Source organism: Chrysemys picta, chromosome 1 (assembly GCF_011386835.1).
Source record: "Chrysemys picta bellii isolate R12L10 chromosome 1, ASM1138683v2, whole genome shotgun sequence".
NCBI lineage: Eukaryota > Metazoa > Chordata > Testudines > Emydidae > Chrysemys > Chrysemys picta.
The window spans coordinates 286,556,239-286,580,503 of record NC_088791.1 but is presented as its reverse complement, the minus strand read 5'-3'; the positions used below and the strand labels follow the sequence as shown (position 1 = coordinate 286,580,503).

Genomic DNA, 24,265 nt, shown 5'->3' with positions numbered 1-24,265 from the left:
AGGAAGAAATATTATTTAAGATAAGAATATAGTGCAGCATTTTGACCACTAAATTGTGAATTTTGACTTTAGACATTTAAAAAAAAAAAAGCATAATCAAAGATGTGCACCCTATTATATGCAACTTTAACACTAGGCATATTGTTGTGTGTTAAATAGGCAAGACAGCATGGTTTAAAATATCTAAATATTATACATTTAATTACGTTCATCAGTAGTTTAATAAATCTAGTTAGATTTCACTTTTCATCTTTTTGCGATATATTTGTATTTATGCTGTAGGGATTGTGAAAAATCTGTTTTATCCTTTAAAATCATAATAGAAATAGAATTTTAATAGTTTGATTACAAGGACAATAAGTTAAAGCTTACGTTTAAATTACACACCTCTTGAAATTCAACCTTATTTATAGTCTACCACAGAAAGAGAGCAAATCAGATTTGTATAAAAATACTTTTTATTAACTCATAAACTTATTTTTTAAAGAAATCCTTCAGTGCTATTTTATACATTTTATTGAAATAAGGAATAATTTTGCTATTGCTATGTATTTTAGATAGCCTGACATGCAAAAAATATTAAAAACATTACATTTACAAAGTCAAAAGATAGAAAATGTCAGAATGAAGCTTGCCTCTGCAGCCTTAACTTGGTCCCCTTGTGTATATGGATTATGATGTAATCTTTAAGTCTGTGCACAAAATGGACAGTGCTCACTTAATGAGTAACTATTCAATGTTTTGTTATCCTCATTATTCAATGTGTGGCCCTATAACGCCTTGTTTACAACATACTACTCAAATCCTGCTCTGAAGACCGAGCTGTTAATTTCTTTGTAGAGTTTTCTGTGGTGCGCATGGCTACAATATGTGAGTACTTCACAAATTTTCATGCATTTAATTTTACAGCATCCTTGTGAGATGAGTGGATATCACAGTAGAGCCACCAGAATTATGAACTGACTGGTCAACTACACACCTAACTTGGAAGCAGAAGTACACAATCAGGCAGCAGCAGAGGTCTCTCCCCCCCCCCCCCCCCAAAAGCCAGTACAGTACTGTGTTAAACATAAACTACTAAAGAAATAAAGGGAAAGCAGCATTTTTCTGTTGCATAGTAAATTTTCAAAGGTATATTAAGTCAATGTTCATTTGCAAACTTTTGAAAGAACAACCATAATGTTTTGTCCAGTTACAAACATTTCAGAGTTACATCCTCCATTCCTGAGGTGCTTGTAACTCTGAGGTTCTACTGTATCCCCAATTTACAGATGGTGAACTGAGACACAGAGAAGTTAAGGTTTTTTTTTTTTTTAAACGTATCTGCTAATTTTAACTATCTGACATGCTTAGGATCAGATTGTTCAGAATTATATAGTACTTAATATATTAAAGCAAAGCTCCCTTTGTGACTTTAGTTGCAGCCCTGAGTGCTCAGTCCTTCTACAAATCAGACCTCAGCCAACCTCTTAATTCTGTAATTAGTGCATGTGTGAACTGGACTTTTTTTCAAAGGTTTGTAACTTGGTAAAAGTTGGGCAGATTTTCACAGGGATAGCAAAAGGCACATCCCTGGAAAAAGGATCACTTCTGGCCAAATTTCAGGCAGTCAGAATTCTTTTTTAACATTGAGAGTGAAGCTGATAAGTTTTTTCAAATAGCTGAACCATTTTGGCTGAAATTTGCCAAGGAAATTCAGCCTGAGCAGACACCTGGCAAAGAAAATTTCAACCCAAATCATTAAAGATTTGGAAAGATTAGAAAGTGTCTAACATGTTCTTTGTTCAGTGAATTAAAAATGTATATTTGGAATTGTTTTTGTGGACTGAATTTATGAAAATTTCAATACTGTATAATGTAATTGGTGTGTACATATAACTGTCACGCTTCCTTTAGCTATTTATAGGTGGGTGAAGTGTTGTTAAGGTTATATTTTCTTTTGGAAAGGCATTAACTTTCAAGTCAACTCCCCCTCCCCACCTTTTTCTTACTTCTGGTGTTTCTTTTTTTCTATAAGGTATTTGTGTGTGTATTGTGTTTTGTTCGCTTGTAGTAATGAGGGATATATCTAGTGTGCAGTATGTGCAGTGGAGAGGTATTGAGGACAACAATTGATATATTTACAAGTATTATCATGATTTCTGGTACCATAATATACTAGATGCTATATAAACACAAAAGAAGGCGTAGTGCCTGTCTCAAAGAGTTAGGTTATTTTTCATCTTTATCAATGGTTTAAAAAATAAAAATGCATGCGTGCTAGAAGCCCAGTTTTGATGTGAGAAAATGGGCTATAAAAAGCATGCAATAGCCCTACTAGTGTTAGTATTATTTGGAGTTAGAGGCTTTGCAAACAGCAACTGTTAAAATAAAACATGTTTTAAAACTGCAGGACTGGGAAACTTGTACTCAGGAATTTTCAGAGAACTGGCTGAGGAGAAATTGGAGCCATTGGTTTTGATATTTTAACAAATTTTGGAACACAAGAAATTCCAGAGGCGTGAGGGGGGGAAAAATACCCCAAACCTAATGTTCCAGTATTTAAAAAAGGAAAATCTAGGTAACATTGTCAGGTGAATTTGACATCTGTCCCAGACAAAATCATGGAAAGGCTGATATGGGATGCAAATGTTTAGAATTAAAGAACAGTCTGAAAATTAATGCTAATCAGTATGATTTTATTTAAAATTGGTCTTGTCAAACTTGATACTATGTTTTGATGAGATAAGTTTGGTTGATAAAGACATAATTTACTTAGACTTCTTCAAGGCAGAAGTCCTGCATGACGTTCTATTGATTCTGTATAATGTTTTATTTTGAATGTAGCAATTCTGTTCAGAAACATGGGTCAACATAAATGTCTCTTCCAGTGTTGCAATCTTTGCACTGGCTCCCTACTGAATAAAGGTTCCAATTCAAAGTCTCTTGATACCCAAATTCTCAGTGGGACGGGCCTCTCTCTCTAAGACCACAGTTCCTACAACTGTGTTCTATTGGAATCTGTGTTCTATTAGATTGCTAAACTATTATAGATGGACTCATGAGTGTGGGAGATGGAACTTTCACAAGAGTTGGACCTAGTCTATGGAACTTGATCCCAGAAGATATTAAAAACACAGACTTCATTGTGTGTTGAATATAATGCAGAACTCATTTTTTCAGTTAAGTTCTATATTAAGTTCTCTCAACCAATCAAGCAATTTTTTTCTTACAGTTTGGGAAGCAAAAGAATAAGTATTTCTGTACTTGGGAGTTGCTTAGCTAGTATAGTGTGTTGAGGGCCATGTGAGTACCTTAGAAAGAAACTGTGAGTGAGAGTCATCTCCATTTCAAACTGTTCATATTGGGTAAAATGTCTGGAGTGGTGTAACGCAGCCCTAAAATGCCTGATTCCAGTTGGAGGAGAATTTTGCCAGCACAGGAAGTGTGGAAGAGAATCATAAGGCTGTCTTCAGAGCATCTCCTTGGAAGCTCTGGTATAGGGAGTAGAGTTGGGCAGGATGGGTTGTTGGGAGCAGAGCTGGTGATTGGGCTGAGGGCAGGAAGTGTGGTGCCAGAGTATGCAGCACTGTGGAGACTGAAGACCGTGTTATGGCCCATAGAGCAGCTCTGGGAACCTACCATAATTTATATGGGTCCCCAGGGCTGTCTTTTATTCTGGGAGTATTTCCAGCCATCATGAGCATCCCACAATTAGGTATTTGGAAAGCTGACTCAGTCATTTTTGTCCCTTGTGCTCCCTGGCCTGTGAGTTTTGTGCTGTGCCTCTTAGCCTGCATCTTCTCTGAAAGAAAGCATGGTTTTACCACACAGGACCCTCTGTTGCTTTTTACAGATTCAGACTAACACGGCTACCCCTCTGATACTATAGTGTGTAAAAACATCATGGAGACAAGGCACTTGAGTTTTACTACAAGGCTAACTGAGGTCAGCAGGTGTGTGTGTGGGGAAAAGGGGTATAGTGCTGACCTTGCCTAGCTATTCTCGGTAAACCCTACATGTGCATTGTCTCCATTTAGGAATTTACAGAGAAGTACTATTGCAAGTTTATCTCACTGTTAAAAAAGAAAAACAAACAAACAAAAAAACCCTTTGTGTCAGTGAAAACAAAGCTTTAGAGAGACAGCACAGAATCTTATCCATCATGTGTATGCAAGGAAAATATCTTGATAAGCAAATACATTTGTTTTAAGGAAATTGTGTTATTTTACTTTTTTAATTATGATAAAATATCTTTATTTTCTTTAAAGATTCAGTGAGTGCCTTTTTAACATTTCTTTGGACATATGTGTTTAGCAGTTTTTATTTTTTACTTTACATTATTATAGGGATGCTGTTCACATTCCTACAATTGAATGTCCTTTTTTTTTAATGAAAGAAATTGGCCTGGCATATTTTTATTCCATGTTATAGGCCAGTTTAAAATATAAATGCACCCCTCCCCCTGCAAAAAACAAAATAAAGCAAAAATACAGGCCAAACCTTGAAAAGGTAATGTTTTCAGCTTTGAAAAATAGAGTATTTCATTTGGCTTCATACAACTTATGCTCACTGTATAAAACCTGGGGTGCTGGTGGTGATAATGGTTGTTGTTAGTCCGTTTTGTGGGTTAATTACAATAGAATTTTGTTTTTTTAAATGAAAAACTGCTGAATTGTACAAAAATCTGTCGACCACAGCGTCTCAAAGATATTCTGATTGAACAGCAGTCACGTGAATACATAATTCCATGATAAAACAAAATCCTGAATATCTAATACAGGGATCAGCAACCTTTGGCCTGCGGCCCATCAGGGTAAGCCCCCTGGCGGGCCGGGCCAGTTTGTTTACCTGCCGCGTCCGCAGGTTCAGCCTATCGCGGCTCCCACTGGCCGCGGTTCGCCGCTCCGGGCCAATGGGGGCTGCGGGAAGCGGTGTGGGACGAGGGATGTGCTGGCCGCGGCTTCTCGTGCCGAACCACGTGCCAAAGGTTGCCGATCCCTGATCTAATATGTCTTAAAATGTACTACTTGAAAAATTGTAAATACATACTGTTTTTAATCCAATAAACAGCCTTTAGGAATCATTTCATTCTACTGGCTGAAAATGGTGTATTTGAAAAAAGAACAACAAAAAATCCTGACTAATTACATATTTGGGAGAATAGTCTCTATGATGAATAATGTACTTTTTACCAACTTTTTTCTGATAGCGAGAGACTGGGGAAAAAGGAAACTAACCAAGACATTTAGGCCTTGTCTACAGTACACAATTTTGTCAATAAAAGTCTGCTTTCGTCAGCAAAACACAGAGGTGTACACATTGCAATGCTCTGACTGCTGATTTAACTCTTCAGCTACACTGACATAATTAACTCCCTTGATGAGAGGCATATAGCTTTTTTTTTTTTTTTGACAAAGTTAGAATGACTGTGTCTCTGTAGACGCTGCGCTTGCATATGTCGCCGTAAGTGGTCTCCAGGAGGTGTCCCACAATGCCATCCTGACTGCACTGGTCAGCAGTTTCAGCTCTGTTGCCCTGCTGCCAGGTACACAGACATGCGTCCCTCCTCTTTTAAAGCCCTGGAAATTTTAGAAATTCCATTTCCTGTTTCCCCGACGTGGCGAGTTCACATAGCATCTTCACAGCTGACCATGTTGGCATTCTGCAGCAAACGCGCTCCTGCCTGGAGTACACATGAGTTGTTGGATCTGCTGGGTCGGTGGGGAGAGGAAGTTGTGCAGTCGCAGCTCCGCTCCAGATGTAGGAACTTTGATATGTATGTGCAGATTGCGCATGGCTCAGAGGAGAAGGGACATGCAGCAGTGCCGTGCTAAGATCAAAGAGCTGAGGCAGGTGTACCAGAAGGCAAGGGAGGCAATGGTCACTGTGGTATGGTGCCAAAAACATGCTGCTGCTGCTTCAAGGAGCTGTATGCCGTCCTCTCCGGTGACCCCACCTCCACCACCAAGCATCCTGTGGTTACTTCAGGAGGACCAGAGGCAGTGGCCAGCGGAGTCAACCCCAAGGATGAAGTGGTGGACAAGGAAGTAGAGTTGGAGGAGGATGTGGGATATGTGACAGGGTCGTCTGGTGGTGTGGTGAGCCAGGACATCTTTTTGACTCTGGAGCCAGCAATCCGGGTCTGGCACTCCTGAAGCAGGAGAGGGGAACGCAGGTAAGTACTCATATTGCTTTGATACTGCATGGTGACATGAAGTAGAGGTGTCCTTTATTTTGTGACATGGTAGAAGTGGGATAAAGGAGAGAAATTAACAACACTAGATACTGTTTGCATCTGCTTCTCGTTCCCCTGTGCAGCTGTGCAATGGGAGCCCTGCAGAAAAGTTTGTAATGCACGTCAGGATGCTCTGTGAATAATCCTTAGAGATCTCTAGGAAACTTTTCTGGAAGTATGCTGCAATCCTCTGCCGAAGGTTCCTTGGCAGAGCTGCTTTGTTTCATCCCCCGCTGTAGGAAACTTTGGTGTGCCAATAAGCAATTACTTCTGCAGGAACCAAAGCAGCACACAGGCGAGCAGCATATGGACCTGGTCTGAACCATAGAATCATAGAATATCAGGGTTGGAAGGGACCTCAAGAGATCATCTAGTCCTGCTCAAAGCAGGACCAATCCCCAACTAAATCATCCCAGCCAGGGCTTTGTCAAGCTTGACCTTAAAAACCTCTAAGGAAGGAGATTCCACCACTTCCCTAGGTAACCCATTCCAGTGCTTCACCACCCTCCTAGTGAAAAAGTTTTTCCTAATATCCAACTTAAACCTCCCTCAGTGCAACTTGAGACCTTGTTCTGTCATCTGGTACCACTGAGAACAGTCTAGATCCATCCTCTTTGGAACTCCCTTTCAGGTAGTTGAAAGCAGCTATCAAATCCCCCCTCATTCTTTTCTTCTGCAGACTAAATAATCCCAGTTCCTTCAGCCTCTCCTCATAAATCATGTGCTCCAGCCCCCTAATCATTTTTGTTGCTCTCCACTGGACTCTTTCCAATTTTTCCACATCCTTCTTGTAATGTGGGACCCAAAACTGGACACGGTACTCCAGATGAGGCCTCACCAATGCCAAATAGAGGGGAATGATCACGTCCGTCAATCTGCCGGCAATGCTCCTACTTATGCAGCCCAAAATGCCATTAGCCTTCTTGGCAACAAGGGCACACTGTTGACTCATATCCAGCTTCTCGTCCACTGTAACCCCTAGGTCCTTTCCTGCAGAACTGCTGCCTAGCCACTCATCCCTAGTCTGTAGCAGTGCACCCTAGTCTGAAGCCGCATGCATGCAGGAGATGCATCCTTGGTTACCCGCAGGAGTGAGATATCAGCTTCAATTACTCCTTCCAGTGGAAAATGGTGCCAGCATTGAGAATAGTGTCCCTAGGTGCTTGTACTTCTGAAACTACCCAGGCCCTTTGGGTTTGCCCCATCTTGCCTCTTTCCCCCCTGGAACAAACTCACCATGTGGAGGGTTCTTGCTGTGCTGTGCGCTTGCCAAGGAAAAGTGAGAAAGAGGTGTATGTAACTTCTGTGATTCAACACTGTGAGTGCACTCAAAATACTGCCTCCGTGTATTGTTTATTTTGCTTCTGTAGATGTGCCCTTGAGGGCCATCTCCTACAGACCAATAGAGCACCTCCATCAGATAATGAGGCGAATGAGGAGTAAGGATGACTACTAAGAGAAGAGAGCACTGAGCCTGGAAAGAGACAGTCAATGAAAAACTCAGAACCGATAGCCAGGATAGGAGACGGGGCAGAAGTGGATGGTAAAATGATGGAGGGCCAAAGAGGGATGCTGAGGTCTCTGATTGTGCTGCAGTCGTCACATAACTGTGCTCTACTCCCTCTGCAGCCCATACAGAACTGCGTTCCATGACCTCCACAAACTCGCCACACACATTCCTCGCATGGTCCCAGCCTGTTGCAGTACCCCTTGCACTCCACAACTAGGGACATGTTTCATAATGACAGCTGGACTTACATGCAGCTGTGAGAGCCGCATTTCAGAGAGTGCTGCTCAGTGTCATGTCTCTTGAAAGAAATGGAAACCTGTGTTTTACTGTTAAAAAATTATTAGGGCTGTAAAGCGATTAAAAAAAAGAATGGTGTGATTAATTGCACTGTTAATGATAGAATACTATTTATTTAAATATTTTTGGCTGTTTTCTACGTTTAAAAATATATTGATTTCAATTACAGCACACAATATAAAGTATACAATGCTCACAGAAGCTCAGTGCTTACAAATACTTGCACTGTAAAAATGAAAGAAATAGTATTTTTCAATTCACCTAACCCAAGTACTGTAGTGCAATCTATTTATCATGAAAGTTGAATTTACAAATGTAGAATTATGTGCGAAAAACCCCTCTATTGAAAAATGAAACAATTGAAAAAATGTAAAGGACCCATTATTAAGTACAGTTTTTAATATTTGTAATTTAATTTGCTTAATAGATGAATATTGACTAAAGAGATATTGGGCTTCATTGATTTTGCTAAGTATGGAATTGATATTTTGCAACTCCTAATTAGTTCTAAATATACATCTCTAATTTGTTTTTCGACTGTGTTCCAAGTGAAAATATCTAAATTTGAAATATTTTTTTAATTATAAAATACTATAGTTGAACCTCACTAGTCCACGTACCGGTCATGTGTTTCTGTTTCATACCCCCTTCCCAAAAAGAAAAAAAGCCTGCCTAACTGTCACTCCCTAACTTGCATCAGGATTTTGTTTGTTTTGCGTTTTTATGTATGAATCTAATAATCTGAAATGTGCAGATTGACACTGTTGTGGAGAATAAAGCCTTTGCTCTCTCTTTATAGAACACAAACAGTACAGGTGGCGAAAGTACAAACATTTCACCCCTGTTTTTGTCAAATTACCTCAATACCCTGCAGAAAGGACCACCTCTAGGGATGAAAGAGTACTTTATTCTTTTCTGTGTCCATGCATTTCTTGGACATTTCTCGCCCCCCCACCCCCCCAATGTGATGGTCATTCTTGTGATGAAGGTGCTTGAACATAGTTTAATGTGACGTGATCAACAAATTCATTTCACATATGATACTGAAAAGCCATCCAGTGTTGAAGATGTTTTTTTTTTTTCAGTACCAACCTTTGCAGGATTCAGATTGGCTTGAAAGACTTTATATTGTATCTCATCACAAAAGTTTACTATTACATTACCATAACTGTTTGAGGCACATAAATTTTCTTGTGTGTTTGGACAGTGCCTAGCACCATGTGGGTACCACTGGAATACAAATAATATTACTAAGATTTCCTTACTTTTATGAAACCTATTACAGTATATTTACTAATATGTTCTACTGTTGTCAAACGATGAAAGATGAACTACATTTGTAAAATAGATGAACAAAGAATGTTTGTTGCAGTTTCTTAAATATATTAAATTATTTACTTAGGGCTTGATCCTGTGAGGTGGTGAGGATGGTGCTGAACATTTTTCAATCCTTGCTAACTCAAATGAGAGCTAAAGGCACTTGGGAACTATTTCTGCAAAATACTAGTTCACTAATACACAGATTTTTATAATCCTTGGTGGATTTTCCAGCCAGTGTGAATTTGCAAAGTTCTACTCTGTTAAGAAAACTGTGAACTCACATATCACTCAAGCTTTTAATGGGGGTATAGTATGACAGAAAATACCTTTTGCTATGTACATTGTAATTCTGATGAATCTTGTATTTCTTCTTTTTCTCTCACCTGGTAAAATGTTAAGTTATTCTTTAAATAAATAAATAAATAAACCCCCAAAATTCAAGGGGAAAAAAGCACACAGTTCTTTTAAGAACTGCAATATCTTAGTTGCTGCAGTAGCAGAATATGTTCCTAGTGTTATATAGGTAGTAGGGAAGCGCATAAAAACTCTTCTCTTTAAATCTATGATTTTCCTGCTTTAATATAGAAATATTTGTAAAACACATTTTTAGAAGCTTTAATGATATAGTCACTCGGTAAAATTTGTGACACTGCAGCAAATTTTTCTTCCTTTAGAAAACTGATGTTATAAGTTCAGCAGAAACCTTTGAAACTATATTGGGAAAAATATTCCTCAAGTTTGAAGTGACTCAGTAATATAGAAAAGCAATATTGTTCTTTTATTATGTAGCAATGGTGCCACCTAGTGGATGTCTCAATGTTGTGTATTCTTTCTGTAATTTCACCTTCTATGTACACTTTATTTTAGATGAAATATAAAGATCTTGTTTTTTGGTCACTGGACAAAGATATTTGAATGTTCTATATTCAGATAGTATCAGAGGGGTAGCCGTGTTAGTCTGAATCTGTAAAAAGCAACAGAGGGTCCTGTGGCACCTTTGAGACTAACAGAAGTATTGGGAGCATAAGCTTTCGTGGGTAAGAACCTCACTTCTTCAGATGCAAGTAATGGAAATCTCCAGAGGCAGGTATAAATCAGTGTGGAGATAACGAGGTTAGTTCAATCAGGGAGGGTGAGGTGCTCTGCTAGCAGTTGAGGTGTGAACACCAAGGGAGGAGAAACTGCTTCTGTAGTTGGATAGCCATTCACAGTCTTTGTTTAATCCTGATCTGATGGTGTCAAATTTACTAAAATAAGACAGGAGATCTACATTACACACTTCACCTCTCTACAAAGGAAAAAGGACCGTAAGCTGTCTAAAATTCTACCTGCCACATGGGGCCACAACAGGGGTACACCTAACTCACCCAGCAATATCGTCAATTTATCCAGCTACACACTCAACCCAGCAGAAGAGTCTGTCCTATCTCGGGGACTCTCCTTTTGCCCCAGCACCCCCACGAACATGATACAGTTCTGTGGTGATCTGGAAGCCTACTTTCGCCGCCTCCGACTCAAAGAATACTTTCAAGATAACACTGAACAGCGCACTGATACACAGATACCCTCCCACCAACAACACAGGAAGAAGAACTCCACATGGACTCCTCCTGAGGGTCGAAATGACAGTCTGGACCTATACATAGAATGCTTCCGCTGACGTGCACAGGCAGAAATTGTGGAAAAACAACATCGCTTGCCTCATAACCTAAGTCCTGCAGAACGCAATGCCATCCACAGCCTCAAAAACCACCCTGACATTATCATCAAAGAGGCTGATAAAGGAGGTGCTGTTGTCATCATGAACAGGTCTGACTACCAGAAGGAGGCTGCCAGACAACTCTCCAATACCAAATTCTACAGGCCACTTTCCTCAGATCCCACTGAGGAATACACTAAGAAACTGCACCATCTACTCAGGACACTCCCTACACTAACACAGGAACAAATCAACATACCCTTAGAGTCCCGACCGGGGTTATTCTGTCTACTACCTAAGATCCACAAACCTGGAAATCCCGGACGCCCCATCATCTCGGGCATTGGCACTCTCACTGAAGGACTGTCTGGATATGTGGACTCCCTACTCAGACCCTACGCCACCAGCACTCCCAGCTATCTCTGTGACACCACAGATTTCCTGAGAAAACTACAGTGCATTGGTGACCTCCCAGAAAACACCATCCTAGCCACCATGGATGTAGAGGCTCTCTACACAAACATCCCACATACAGATGGAATACAAGCTGTCAGGAACAGTATCCCTGATGATGACACAGCACAACTTATTGCTGAGCTCTCTGACTTTATCCTCACGCACAATTATTTCAAATTTGGTGACAATATATACCTCCAGACCAGTGGCACCGCTATGGGCACCCCCATGGCCCCACAATATGCCAACATTTTTATGGCTGACCTGGAACAACGCTTCCTCAGCTCTAGTCCACTCATGCCCCTTCTCTACCTACGCTATATTGATGACATCTTCATCATCTGGACCCATGGGAAGGAGACCCTGGAAGAATTCCACCATGATTTCAACAGCTTCCACCCCACCATCAACCTCAGGCTGGACCAATCTACACGGGAGGTCCACTTCCTAGACACCACCGTACAAATAAGCGATGGCCACATTAACACCACCCTATACCAAAAACCCACCGACCGCTACGCCTACTTTCATGCCTCCAGCTTCCACCCCGGTCACACCACACGATCCATCGTCTACGGCCATGCACTGAGGTACAATCGCATCTGCTCCAACCCCTCAGACAGAGACCAACACCTACAAGATCTTCACCAAGCATTCTCAAAACTACGATACCCACACAAGGAAATAAAGAAACAAATCAACAGAGCCAGACGTGTACCCAGAAGCCTCCTGCTACAAGACAGGCCCAGAAGAGAAACCAACAGAACTCCACTGGCCATCACCTACAGTCCTCAGCTTAAACCTCTCCAACGCATCATCAGTGATCTACAACCCATCCTGGACAATGATCCGTCACTTTCACAGACCTTGGGAGGCAGGCCAGTCCTCGCCCACAGACAACCCGCCAACCTTAAGCATATTCTCACCAACAACCACGCACCGCACCATAACAACTCTAACTCAGGAACCAACCCATGCAACAAACCTCGATGCCAACTCTGCCCACATATCTACACCAGCAACACCATCACAGGACCTAACCAGATCAGCTACAACATCACCGGCTCATTCACCTGCACGTCCACCAATGTTATATATGCCATCATATGCCAGCAATGCCCCTCTGCTATGTACATTGGCCAAACTGGACAGTCATTACGCAAGAGGATAAATGGACACAAGTCAGATATCAGGAATGGCAATATACAAAAACCTGTAGGAGAACACTTCAACCTCCCTGGCCACACAATAGCAGATGTAAAGGTAGCCATCTTACAGCAAAAAAACTTCAGGACCAGACTCCAAAGAGAAACTGCTGAGCTCCAGTTCATTTGCAAATTTGACACCATCAGATCAGGATTAAACAAAGACTGTGAATGGCTATCCAACTACAGAAGCAGTTTCTCCTCCCTTGGTGTTCACACCTCAACTGCTAGCAGAGCACCTCACGCTCCCTGAACAAACCTAGTTATCTCCACACTGATTTATACCTGCCTCTGGAGATTTCCATTACTTGCATCTGAAGAAGTGAGGTTCTTACCCACGAAAGCTTATGCTCCCAATACTTCTGTTAGTCTCAAAGGTGCCACAGGACTCTCTGTTGCTTTTTATATATTCAGATACTGAATTTAAAGAAATTCTCTTCTGGTTTTGAGGTTGTATTTTGCAGGAGAACTAAAAAAAATTCTGACTGGGTTCTCAGTTTGAAAAAGGATTCTAATTTTTGAAAACTGCATATTGAAGGTTCAGCAAATATATAAAGTTTGGCCGTGAGATTCAAAACTGTTTCATGTGACTGAAAGTTGAGTTTAAAACAAGCTATTGCAGGAAATGCTGTAAAGTTGACTTGCATCTTCTGCCTCCACTAATCAGCAGGTTTCTTGTGAAATGTAACTCTGTATTGAGTTTGAGTACAAGTGCTAATTTTATTGAACATTTATTGAAAATTATGAATCTTTCATGTACTTATTTGTTTTATGTTCTTCTTAGCCAGAGCTACTGCTTGCCTAATGTGTAAACAGAAAGATGAGAGTAGAAGAAAATTAAAATAGATTTCTGTGACAGGACTATAATATCATGTGATGGCAATAGTATAAGTAGTTCAATATTTATATGTGCATATGAACCATAAAACCCCCAAAATGATAATTTAATACATTTATAAAGAGAATTTACTATTTTATAGAATAAATCTTATTTTGAAAATTGCTTACCTGATTGATTCAGTTCAATGTTAAGTGCTCATACTTAAGGTGCTTCTAAATAATAGATATATATTTTATTGGCTTGATCGATCTTTATAGAGATTAGAGAGCAAATAAAAGCAGATCTTATTTCAGCTAACATTGTTTTCGTTCTGCAATTCAGGCATTTATGTTATTACTGTTGTAAAAATGATCAACTTTATCTATTTAGATATGTGGGTTGTTACCTGCTTTCTTTAAAAGGTATAAAATAGGACTGATGGACACACAGGTGGACAGTGCGAATGGATTTTTTTGACAATGAGAGATGCTGTAAATTATGGTTTATATGCCTCCAACAGAATAGGGTATATTCCTGCAATATAGAAACTTTGGATGTTAAGTATTTACTTCATTTAATATGAGGGGACAACTGGAAAATAAGTATATGTCTTCCACTGATCAGGTTCATATTTCTTTGGGTGCTAATTTAGTTCAGACCATGGAAACTACTTATTAAATAAGCAAATAGAGGCCTTTTGTATGTAAAAATGTAAACTCATCTATCAGTGAGTGTTACAAATGAAAAATATTGACTATCTGTATTCTGACTATTCTGCATTAGTAATAAACTTATTACTATATGTCATCGTAAGGAGGTAGGGTCAATGGTACTGCTGTTCCCTCTGTCTAAGAAAGGTAATATTCACCTGACTAAAGTTGTTGTAGTTTATTGGTTAGAATATAGTTTTGGTTCCACTCCACCTCTTCCTGCTCCCCACCAGGTGCGGAGGGGCAGGGGATATGAGAAACATCTCCTTCGAACTCTTAGTGGGCATAAAATAGAGGCGAGAAATGTGGTGGTGATCTGATATTGCATTTTATGTAGCTGCCAGAATTTGTTCCCCACCAAGTGAAAATTATGCAAATAAATTGGGGAGCCCTCATCTCTTAGCCATTGACGGGTTTGTGTGCTTTCTGGTGAGCTATAGATTCCTTTTTTGCCATAATCCAAGATCACAAAATTTACACTGATTCACACTGGTAGAATTCCATTGAAGTTCAAGGAGTTATACTAGTGCAGAGGTTGGCAACCTTTCAGAAGTGGTGTGCTGAGTATTCATTTAGTCACTCTAATTTAAGGTTTCGCGTGCCAGTAATACATTTTAATGTTTTTAGAAGGTCTCTTTCTATAAGTCTATAATATATAACTAAACTATTGTTGTCAAGTAAATAATGTTTTTAAAATGTTTAAGAAGCTTCATTTAAAATTAAATTAAAATGCAGAGACCCCCAGACTGATGGCCAGGACCCCCAGGCAGTGTGAGTGCCACTGAAAATCAGCTCGCCTACCCCTGTACTAGTGTAAAACAGAAGTAATGCAGCAGTGAATCAGATCTATAACCTTTCAGGCTGTTCTTAAACAGCATTCTTATCAAAAGCAAAAAAAAATAAAAAATGGCCTCTGGGTTTGGGGGTTCTCTGGGCTGGGGCAGGGTGTTGGGATGTGGGAGAGGGTCTGGGCTGGGGGTGCAGGCTCTGGGGTGGGGTCATGGATGAGGGGTTTGGGGTGTAGGAAGGGGTTCTGGATTTGGGGGGGGGGCTCAAGGCTGGGGCAGGGGGTTGGGGTGCAGGAGGTGGTCAGGGCTCTGGGCTAGAGGCAGCGCTAGCTGACTAGAAGCCAGATCCACTGCTGGCCACTTCCGGGGTGCAGCGTGGTGTCGGAAAAGGTAGGCACTAGCCTGCCTTAGGTGGGCATCACCACCGACGGACTTTTAATGTCCCGGTCGGTGGTGCTGACCAGAGCAAGGCGACCCAGTCCTTTACATGCCATGACCCAGTACTGGGTCGCGACCTACGTTTTGAAAAACACTGGAATAAATCCTACATTCCCCATTTCATATTGTGTTGATAGTCTGCATCAGAGTTCATCACCATAATGCAACATTGTAATTATCTACAATATTTAGCTCCAGTGTTGCAAGGTATGTATAATATGGGTAAACAAAGGAATAATTATGGGATGTTAAGAAATCAGGAACATTTTGGAGGAATATCCAAAAATTCAGATGTTCGTGTGAACTTCAGTTTTTTCCTACCAGCCTTGCAACTTCATCTATTTACGTTATGGAAATAATTCATGCCTTCCTACCCTCCTTGGCATGTATGTAGTGGATTGGACAGCAGGCTTGCTTCTCTGTAGGTGTTTTTGTGGGGCAATCTCTTCTGTTTCTCTTCTTTCTCCTCCCTTCTCTTTTGTTGTTCTTCCTCCATCACTCTTGCACTCTTTTTCCTTTGTTCAGCAGGTACTTTTTAAGAGTGTATATGTGTGGTCGGAGGCTGTATTAAGGGAATGTTTCTGTTGCTATCCCAGCCAATCACTCCTTTCCCTTCCTTGTTGAGAAGGAAGGAGTGGATAGTGATAGGGGAATGGGATCAAGAACTAGCCAAGGCACAGAGTACTGTGCTCTCAGGTGCCTGCTGAGAAGAGCACTCTTCCTGTCTGTCTACTGCAACAATAGCTGCACAATCTCTAGTGGAAAGCAGATTGTAAAGGGAGACTTTTTGTTCCATTACAAACTTATGGAGTGTTGTGTCTGGAGAAAGCAGTCTGTCCTTTTATCATTAAATTTGACTTAAAAGACAAACATGAAAGTAGGTAGTTTAATCTTTCCCCTCTCCTTTGTCCCCATGGTACATACACACCACCGTATTACATGATTTTAATTGTAGCTCTACCTCCAAGGTACATAATTTCACTCATTAAACAGATTTAAATCTGGTCAGTATTTGGAAGAGAGCCCTCCAAAGAGAAAACAGATCCGGTATATTTGGAAGGAAGTGGGAGAAAGTCTGTAGGTGCTGAAAGAGCTGGCCATGAGGGACTGAAGGGCAGACAGCTATGTTTGGGAGTGTGAACTTCCAGTATGAGAGCGGGGATTGCATACACACAAGTTCTGTGCATTTGGGCATGGTGGGCACTACGGTACTTTATGCTCTTGTGCCTGGAAGGGACCAAGGAGTCCCTCACATTGAGGAGAATGGGTTCCCCCAGGTCCCATCCCAAGAGTTAACTTTTGCAAGCTCTGTCTCTGCTTGGGCATAGCTTCAAAATTCTGAGGGGTGTGTGTGTGTGTTTCATGTTAAGTGTACTGAGTTTCTGTAATCAATTTTTTTAAAATGTAAAGCACATTTTATTTGTAATGCTTCAATTCACAAAATTTTGATGTCTTGTGAATAATAATTTGTGGACCGCCTTTAAATATATCAATCAAATAATTAAGAGATAGAGATTTTTCATTAGCTGTGATGGAACATTGTATGGCCAATGAGATTATGAAAAAAAACACAGCTGAAGTAGAAACTAGCTGAAAGATTTTTCTCCTTTTAGCCACTCATACAGGAAATCTGTTTGGCATAGTTAGAGCTCAGGTTGTGCTTAATAAAGCTGAATGTGTACATATATATGTTTAGTCAGAATAGAAATGATTGGGTTTGGAATACAGCACATCCAGAGCTCCCATTGGGGAGGGAAAAAAGCGTTCTCTTGCCGGTTGTTTTAGTAAACAGGAGTTCTCTAGGGTAAGAGGTTTTTTTGGTACTTACAGTAGTATCTGCACTCTTGGGTCCTGTTTGCTTACAAGCAACACCTGGGAACTGATTAGAAAGCTCTAGGCATTTTGATCCTTCTCCTGAGGTCTGTCAATGCAGGTGTGCTGAGGGATCTTTTGAGTCTCACTCTATACTTGTCTTTTCTTTTTCCTTGTGATGGAAGTAGTGTAGCTGTTAAAAGTTCTGTTACTTAAAAATGAGAACAGTTTTCTGGGTTCTTGCATTTGCTCTTTAATTTACTCACAACAGTGTTTTTTAATGGTACATATATTGTGTTTTAGAAAATATTTTAAAATGTTGGATGAAGTTTATTTTAGTTTCTTTGTTAGCTGTTAATTATGTTGAAATGATATAGTAGCTGCCGAAAACTCCTTAGCTAATGTCCCTAATTGGACATTTGTTGTTGGTGAGACTGTTGGGTTGGCAAAGATTGTAATAGTGCTGGCTAACCTATGTTATTTAGGTCTCTTAAAAGCCAAAAGTGACTGAAGTTTGTTCTCTGTGTCTTTCTGGGGGAGGGAAGGGGCAATACTCTGATTTAGAGAGTTACTTCAGTTGACACCTTGGTTAAGTGATCAGTACCTCAAGCCTTATGACCCACTTTGTAATCCTCATTTTAGGGTGAGACATTCAGTGGTAGGGCAAAGAATCCCCTTGATGCAGAGGAATAATGTATGCTGCTTAGGAAAATTTCTGGTTCTAGTGCATAATTATTTTAGTCATTCAATAGAGAGAGGGTTTCTCTTACTGGGAAACAGTTGCGCCACTATCTAGAAAGCACTGCTTCTAAGCAAGGAACTTTTTCTGTTTTCATCTGGTAGCAACTGGTAGACTATATAGTTTTGCATTGGTTTCCAGAATTTCTGTGTGTGTGAGTCTAAATTATACGGTATAAAACGACTGACATAGTTCCATCTGGTAGAGTTAAAACTGAATTTAGTATTTAGTGTCCTGACCTTTGAGGAAACATACAATCTTACTTAATGTTGCAAAAATATTTTTCTTTTGGATAACTACATTCGTAGTCTAAGATCAGCCAAAAATTTGTTCTGAGGTGTGTGTGTGTGTGTGTGTGTATGTATGTATGTATGTATATATAATTAATTTTTAAAATCTGAGATAATGGAAATCATTGGAAATATAATTACAGTATTTACTTTTAGGCTCTAGACCGGGGTCAGCAACCTCTGGCACGCGGCTCACCAGGGTAAGCACCCTGCCTGGCCAGGCCAGTTTGTTTACCTGCCGCATCGGCAGGTTCGGCCGATCGTGGCTCCCACTGGCCGTGGTTCGCCATCCCAGGCCAATGGGGGCGGCGGGAAGCGGCGTGCGCGAGGGATGTGCTGGCCGCGGCTTCCCGTCGCCCCCATTGGCCTGGGACAGCGTTCGTTCGTGGCTAGTGGGAGCCGCGATCTGCCGAACCTGCCGACGCGGCAGGTAAACAAACTGCCCCAGCCCGCCAGGGTGCTTACCCTGGCGAGCCGCGTGCCAGAGGTTGCCTACCCCTGCTCTAGACACATAATATTTTTTACCCTGTTGACTACTGTATGTTTCTATTAGCTTCCCTCACCTCTTTTCTTTCATTTTGCCTCATTAAAAAGATAGTTTTCACAAATCTTGAGTTTGTTCTAATTCTTCTTTTAGTAATGAGAGCTGATCAAAAAACAGCCAGGGGGTGGACTTTTTAGAAGTTTTTGCAAATATGAAAGTATTTTTCATTTTGTTGTCATAAGGGGGTTTTTTGGGTGTAACTTTCTAAGGAGGTTTTGTTTTGTTTTGTTTTTTTTTACAATTTTTTGTTGAAATTGGAAACTTCAAAACTGAATCGTGATAAAACTGATCAATCAAAATTAGCAATACAAAATTGTGTGTTTGTGTGTGAAGCACAAAAATAATATTTCAGAACAACTGCCATTTTTAATTTAAAATTTCTGTTAATTCGAATAAAACTTTGTTAAAATCTTTTTTAGGGAAGCTAAAAAGTTGTCATATTTTTCATTTGAAATTTTTTGGCCAACTTGATTAGTTGTTAATTAACATCGGTGGGAAAAGCACATTATCTTCTCCAGTAACTGAACCTAGCTGACCACTGTGTTCTGCTAAACCTGGGTGTAGTCTGTTACGTGTTTGTTTGGATAGTGTCATCTTTTTTTAGCATTTACGGAAAAAATAGTCTCTGCCTTGTAACAATCTTGGGGTTCATTAAATAACAAACCAGTGAATGATAAAGAAATAAAACTTTAATAAAACAACCTGGAGAGTTTTTGTAGTGAGCTGCGCCACACACAGCCATGTGGTGTTCCCAACCACTGCCTCCAGAGCACATGTCTACACCAACACCCAACACTGTCCCTTATGAGGGAGTGTCTCCAAATCACAGTCTTTCATAAATATATCTTTGCATGCCTCTAAGAGCTTATTAACTAGTGCTTCGATCATTCAATTGGATCTGTACAGATAGTGTTGCTGTAGATTTCAGTGGGACTGAAGCGATGAAGAAAAAGGGAGTAGGAATGGCAGAAATGATCTGTAAGTGAACCACCGACATAGGGGCAGTGTGAAAGAACTCCTCAACTGAAGGAATCCTTTCATCTGTCACTTGTTTTATAAACTGCATTTGTAAGAATACAGAAAATACAGAGTATTACATATATTCCTACTGAATAAACCTAAAGTCCTGCCATTGTGGATACTTAGGGAATCTAAAAGAAGGATTAACTAATAACTTAGTCTAAAATGTTTCAAATACCTTCCTAAAATAACTTCATTTTGTTTTAACAGGTATCTTTCAGATGAAGGAATTGAAGCTTGCACAAATTCTTCTGACAAAGTCAATATAAGTGACGTTATCCTGATTGCCCTTAATGTAGGTTATGGTTGTGAAATTTTTGGAAAAATCTTATATCAGATTGTTCAGTCTTTACATGTTGTACATAATACATAATGTTTTTATTTCAATGTGTTGTTTAATTTGTTATATCTGAATTAGAGCTTAGAAATGCCATCTTTGGCAGGCAGTGATTTTCTTTAAAAATTCAAACTAAAGGAAATTTTTAAAAGCATATTTTGCCATGGAAAAATATGTAGTTTTTCTTTTTTTTTAAACCAAATTTTCATTTATTAAAAAACAAACACCAAAAATACATTACATTTTGTGAATGCATACTGTCATGTAAATATAAATACAAATGTTAATTGTTGTGGTAATTAAGGTATTTCATTGGGCACTTACGGTCGTTCAGGCTTGAGATCCAACATGTCTTAAAAGTGATATGATGTAGAAATTAGACTCTTATCTATTTATGTATTTACAAAGATACAACTTTGAAGTAAAAAGTTTACTGTTGCAGGTGCTTTGTGTGTTGGCCCTGCAATAAAAATTAGTTAGCAAATATTATGCCCATGTCTGTTTTGACAGCCCTAATGATACCTGTGTACAAACAAGGGAGAAGATGAACCAGAAAGTTAGTTAAATGAAAAAGGCCAAAATTGAATTGAATGCTTCAAGTTTTGGGGGAATAGTTAATAGCATCCTTTGTTAAGGATACTGCTTTATGATATAAGTATATTCAAAAAACCTTGCATGCTTGTAACTCTTTTATGCATAGTGTTCTTGTATTACAGTCCATCCGTGGACTGTATAAACAAAGAAGGGCATACCTGAAGATGCTTTATAAAAAACAGTATAAATACAACATAATTATGGCACTAAATAAATGTGCATTTACTGAAGTAATCTGGATCAGTAGTCTACCTATTCCTGTCAACATGTGTATAAAGAAATATAAATGCTATATAAATACCTCAGCCTCATATTGCTCATTTATTTTTCTAGAAGATGAGAAAAGTACCTATGAAACGTTTAGAAAAGTTGTTCAGAATTCAAGTAATTGTCTCCTCAATAAACATGATGGAGATTATCATCTGGTCCCCCCTCCCCCCTTGTTATAAATGACTCTTCAAAGCATAGAAATTTCTAGCTAGGGAAAGAGGCCTGTCAATGTGTCTAAGTTAGCACTGGTCAAGAAACTTAGGGCCTTACTTGGAATGTCGGAGACTCTGTCCCCAGGCTGAGCAGGGACTTTAATTTAGCTCTCCTGTATCACAGATGAGGGCCCTAACTACCCGGCTGTAGACGGTCTCTCAGTCTCTGCTGTTGGAGTTGTTACACTTTGTATAAATAATTAAATATTCGTTGAATGAGGGAGAGTCTGAGGCCTTTTCTACACTACAGAGATTTGTCGATGTAAGTTACGTCAGTGATCAAAAAAAGGTATAATTACATTGCTTGTTCATGTTCATACAATGCTCATTCTGCCAGCAGAGCGGGTCCACGGTTGGTGCTCTAGCATTGACAGAGAGACCAGTGCTTTCTGGGTAGCTATCCCACTGTGCTACTCGCCATCTTCTGCAGGTAGGAGTTGTGGGAAGGTGGAATGGATCACAGTGCAGCATTGGTGCAGGCTCAGCATCCCTTGGTACATTTTTTTCTGTCCCACCATTCCATGGGCTTCAGACTGCGTTTTGTGGCATTTTTCAATGGCCCCTGTTTACTGTACAGCAACCATCTCTGTCTGAAAGGATGGATCCTACATTGTTTTCTACTGTTATGGTTATGGGCACATTGCGGCTGGTCATGCAGTATATCAGAACACCCAGTCTGAACAGGAATCAGAGATAGTTTACCTGCTGTGTGCCTTGGAAAGATACAATACCAGATTACTTTTTGGCATTCACGGAGCAGCTGCACATAGTGGACCGTCGCTTTTGAGCTTGGGAAACAAGCACTGAGTCGTGGGATCATATTGTCATGCAGTACTGGAATGACGAACAGTTACTGCAGAATTTTCAGATGCCACGTCCCTGGAAATCTGTGTGGAGCTCGCCCCAGCCCTGTGCCAGAAGGACACAAAAATGAGACCTACCCTACCGGGGGAGAAGAGCATGGCGATTGCCATGTGGAAGCTGACAACTCCAGACTGCTACCAGTCGGTCACGAATCAGTTTGGGTCGGGAAGTCCACCGTTGGGGCTGAGTTAATGCAAATATGCAGGGCCATTAATTGCATCCTGCTACAAAGGATTATGAGTCTTGGCAATGTTTGTGAAATAGCAGATGGCTTTGCAGCAATGGGATTCCCTAACTGCAGCAGTATGATAGATGGTGCACACATCCCAATTTTGGACCCGGACCATCTTGTGATGGGAATCATCAATAGAAAGGGGTACTTCTCTATGGTATTGCAGGAGCTTGTGGATGGTCATAGCCGTTTCACTGATATCAATGCAGGATGGTCCTGGAAGGTGCATGACACACACATCTTCAGGAATACTGGCCTGTAGAGAAAGCTGCAAGCAGGGACTTTCTTTCTAGACTAGAAGATTCCAGTGGAGGATGTTGAAATGCCCATAGTGATCCTGGGAGACATAGCATACCCCTTACTTCCATGGCCCATGAAACCTTACATGGGAAACCTTGAAAGCAGCAAGGAGAGCACTTCAGCAATAGGCTGAGCAAGTGTAGAATGACCTTTGAATATGCCTTTGGCAGATTAAAAGCGTGCTGGTGCTGCATTTATAGCATGTTAGACCTAAATGAAGAATATAGTCCCATGGTCATAGCAGCCTGTTTGTGCTCTCCATAATATTTGTGAGGCTAAGGGTGAAGAGTTTACCCTCGAGTGGAGTTGGAGGCAGATTGCCCTGGTGGCTGATTTTGAGCAGTTAGATACCAGGGCTATTAGAGGGGCACAATGCGGAGTTTATTTGAATCAAGGAGGCTTTGAGGCATCATTTTGACAATGAGATCCAGTAATGTGTCATTCTATACAGCACTATACCATGCTTTAAGTTGCCATCTTGCATGAAAATTTTGATGATTACTGACCATGGTTTGTACTCAGCAAATGATCAAATTGCTACCGTGTATTAATTCCATCAGCATCCACCATATGTAGGAGACACACAAAGATTGGTTATCTTCCAAAGAGTATGTTTTTATTAAATACCAATTAACAACACACAAAAGGCGTGGTGGGAAGATCATTAACAGTGAAGGACAGTGTAGGTTCTTATAGCTCTGTGTAACTCTAGCTATCATTTTGGAGGCTGTCTGAAGGGGTGGAATGAACAGGGTACTGAGATGGGCTGGGAAGTTGCAAGGAATGTATGGGAGGAGTTTTGGGAAGGGCATGGAAAGCAGTTCTCTATCAGCTGCAAGGGGGGCCGAGCACACATGATTTCTGCCTGCAGCATGATTAGTTCCCTCTTACCGCTGCATGACTGGAGTCGGAACCCCTGTTCCTCTGCGATCTTAGTAATTATGCTAAGAGAGCCTTTCCTGTAGTTGTATATACTTCTTCTTTGTTGTTTTTTAGTATAGATCGTTTACATATTTGTGATAATTAGTTACTTATAGTTTTCCTTGATCAGGGTCTGACCCCTCCCCTTCCTGGGAACTATGGCCTACAATCCAGGGTTCATGAACTGTTTTGTGCCCTCACTCGTTCTCCATGAACAATGAGCATCAACGCTATCTCTGCTGCCTTGGGGAAGCTCGTATTGCTGCTCAATGTGCCATATGTAAGGCTTTGCCGCTGTGGACCTGGGAAGCGCAACAACTTTGCTTCAGGAAGCACCTGAGCACCTTAGAGAGGAGGCCATGAAGCCGCGTGCACACTTGCATCTGGGCTCATTGGAACTGATGGTGCAGTGTCCGTCACTGGCGGTGAGTATGTCTCCCAGCACTACCTGTTCTTCTGATCCGGCGGCACCAGAGGTCCTGGAGAAGCCCAGACATGAGAGTAGGAAGCACTCTCATGGGCCTAGAAGCAAGTCCCAGTGAGGGCTGCTTCTAATTGCAGTGTTTCCTCCCAGAGCCATGCCAGGTCGGGTGCAACTGTTACACTGGCGCCCACGCTTCCCTGCCTTTAGGGTAAGTCGAAGAAGAAAAGGGATGTGGCGGTACTGATT

The 24,265-nt window shown here is 40.6% G+C and overlaps 1 protein-coding gene across 4 annotated transcripts in view; it reads left to right on the top strand.

The window, feature by feature from the left end:
- The window catches only part of TDRD3 (tudor domain containing 3), a 278,767-nt gene that overhangs the window by 68,302 nt on the left and 186,200 nt on the right, over positions 1-24,265 (top strand). For all 4 annotated transcript variants that reach the window (XM_005296948.4, XM_042861717.2, XM_065581151.1 and 1 more), the window contains one exon: positions 20,076-20,160. In XM_005296948.4, the coding sequence (XP_005297005.2) occupies positions 20,076-20,160 (85 nt within the window). The remainder of the gene's footprint in view (positions 1-20,075; positions 20,161-24,265) is intronic.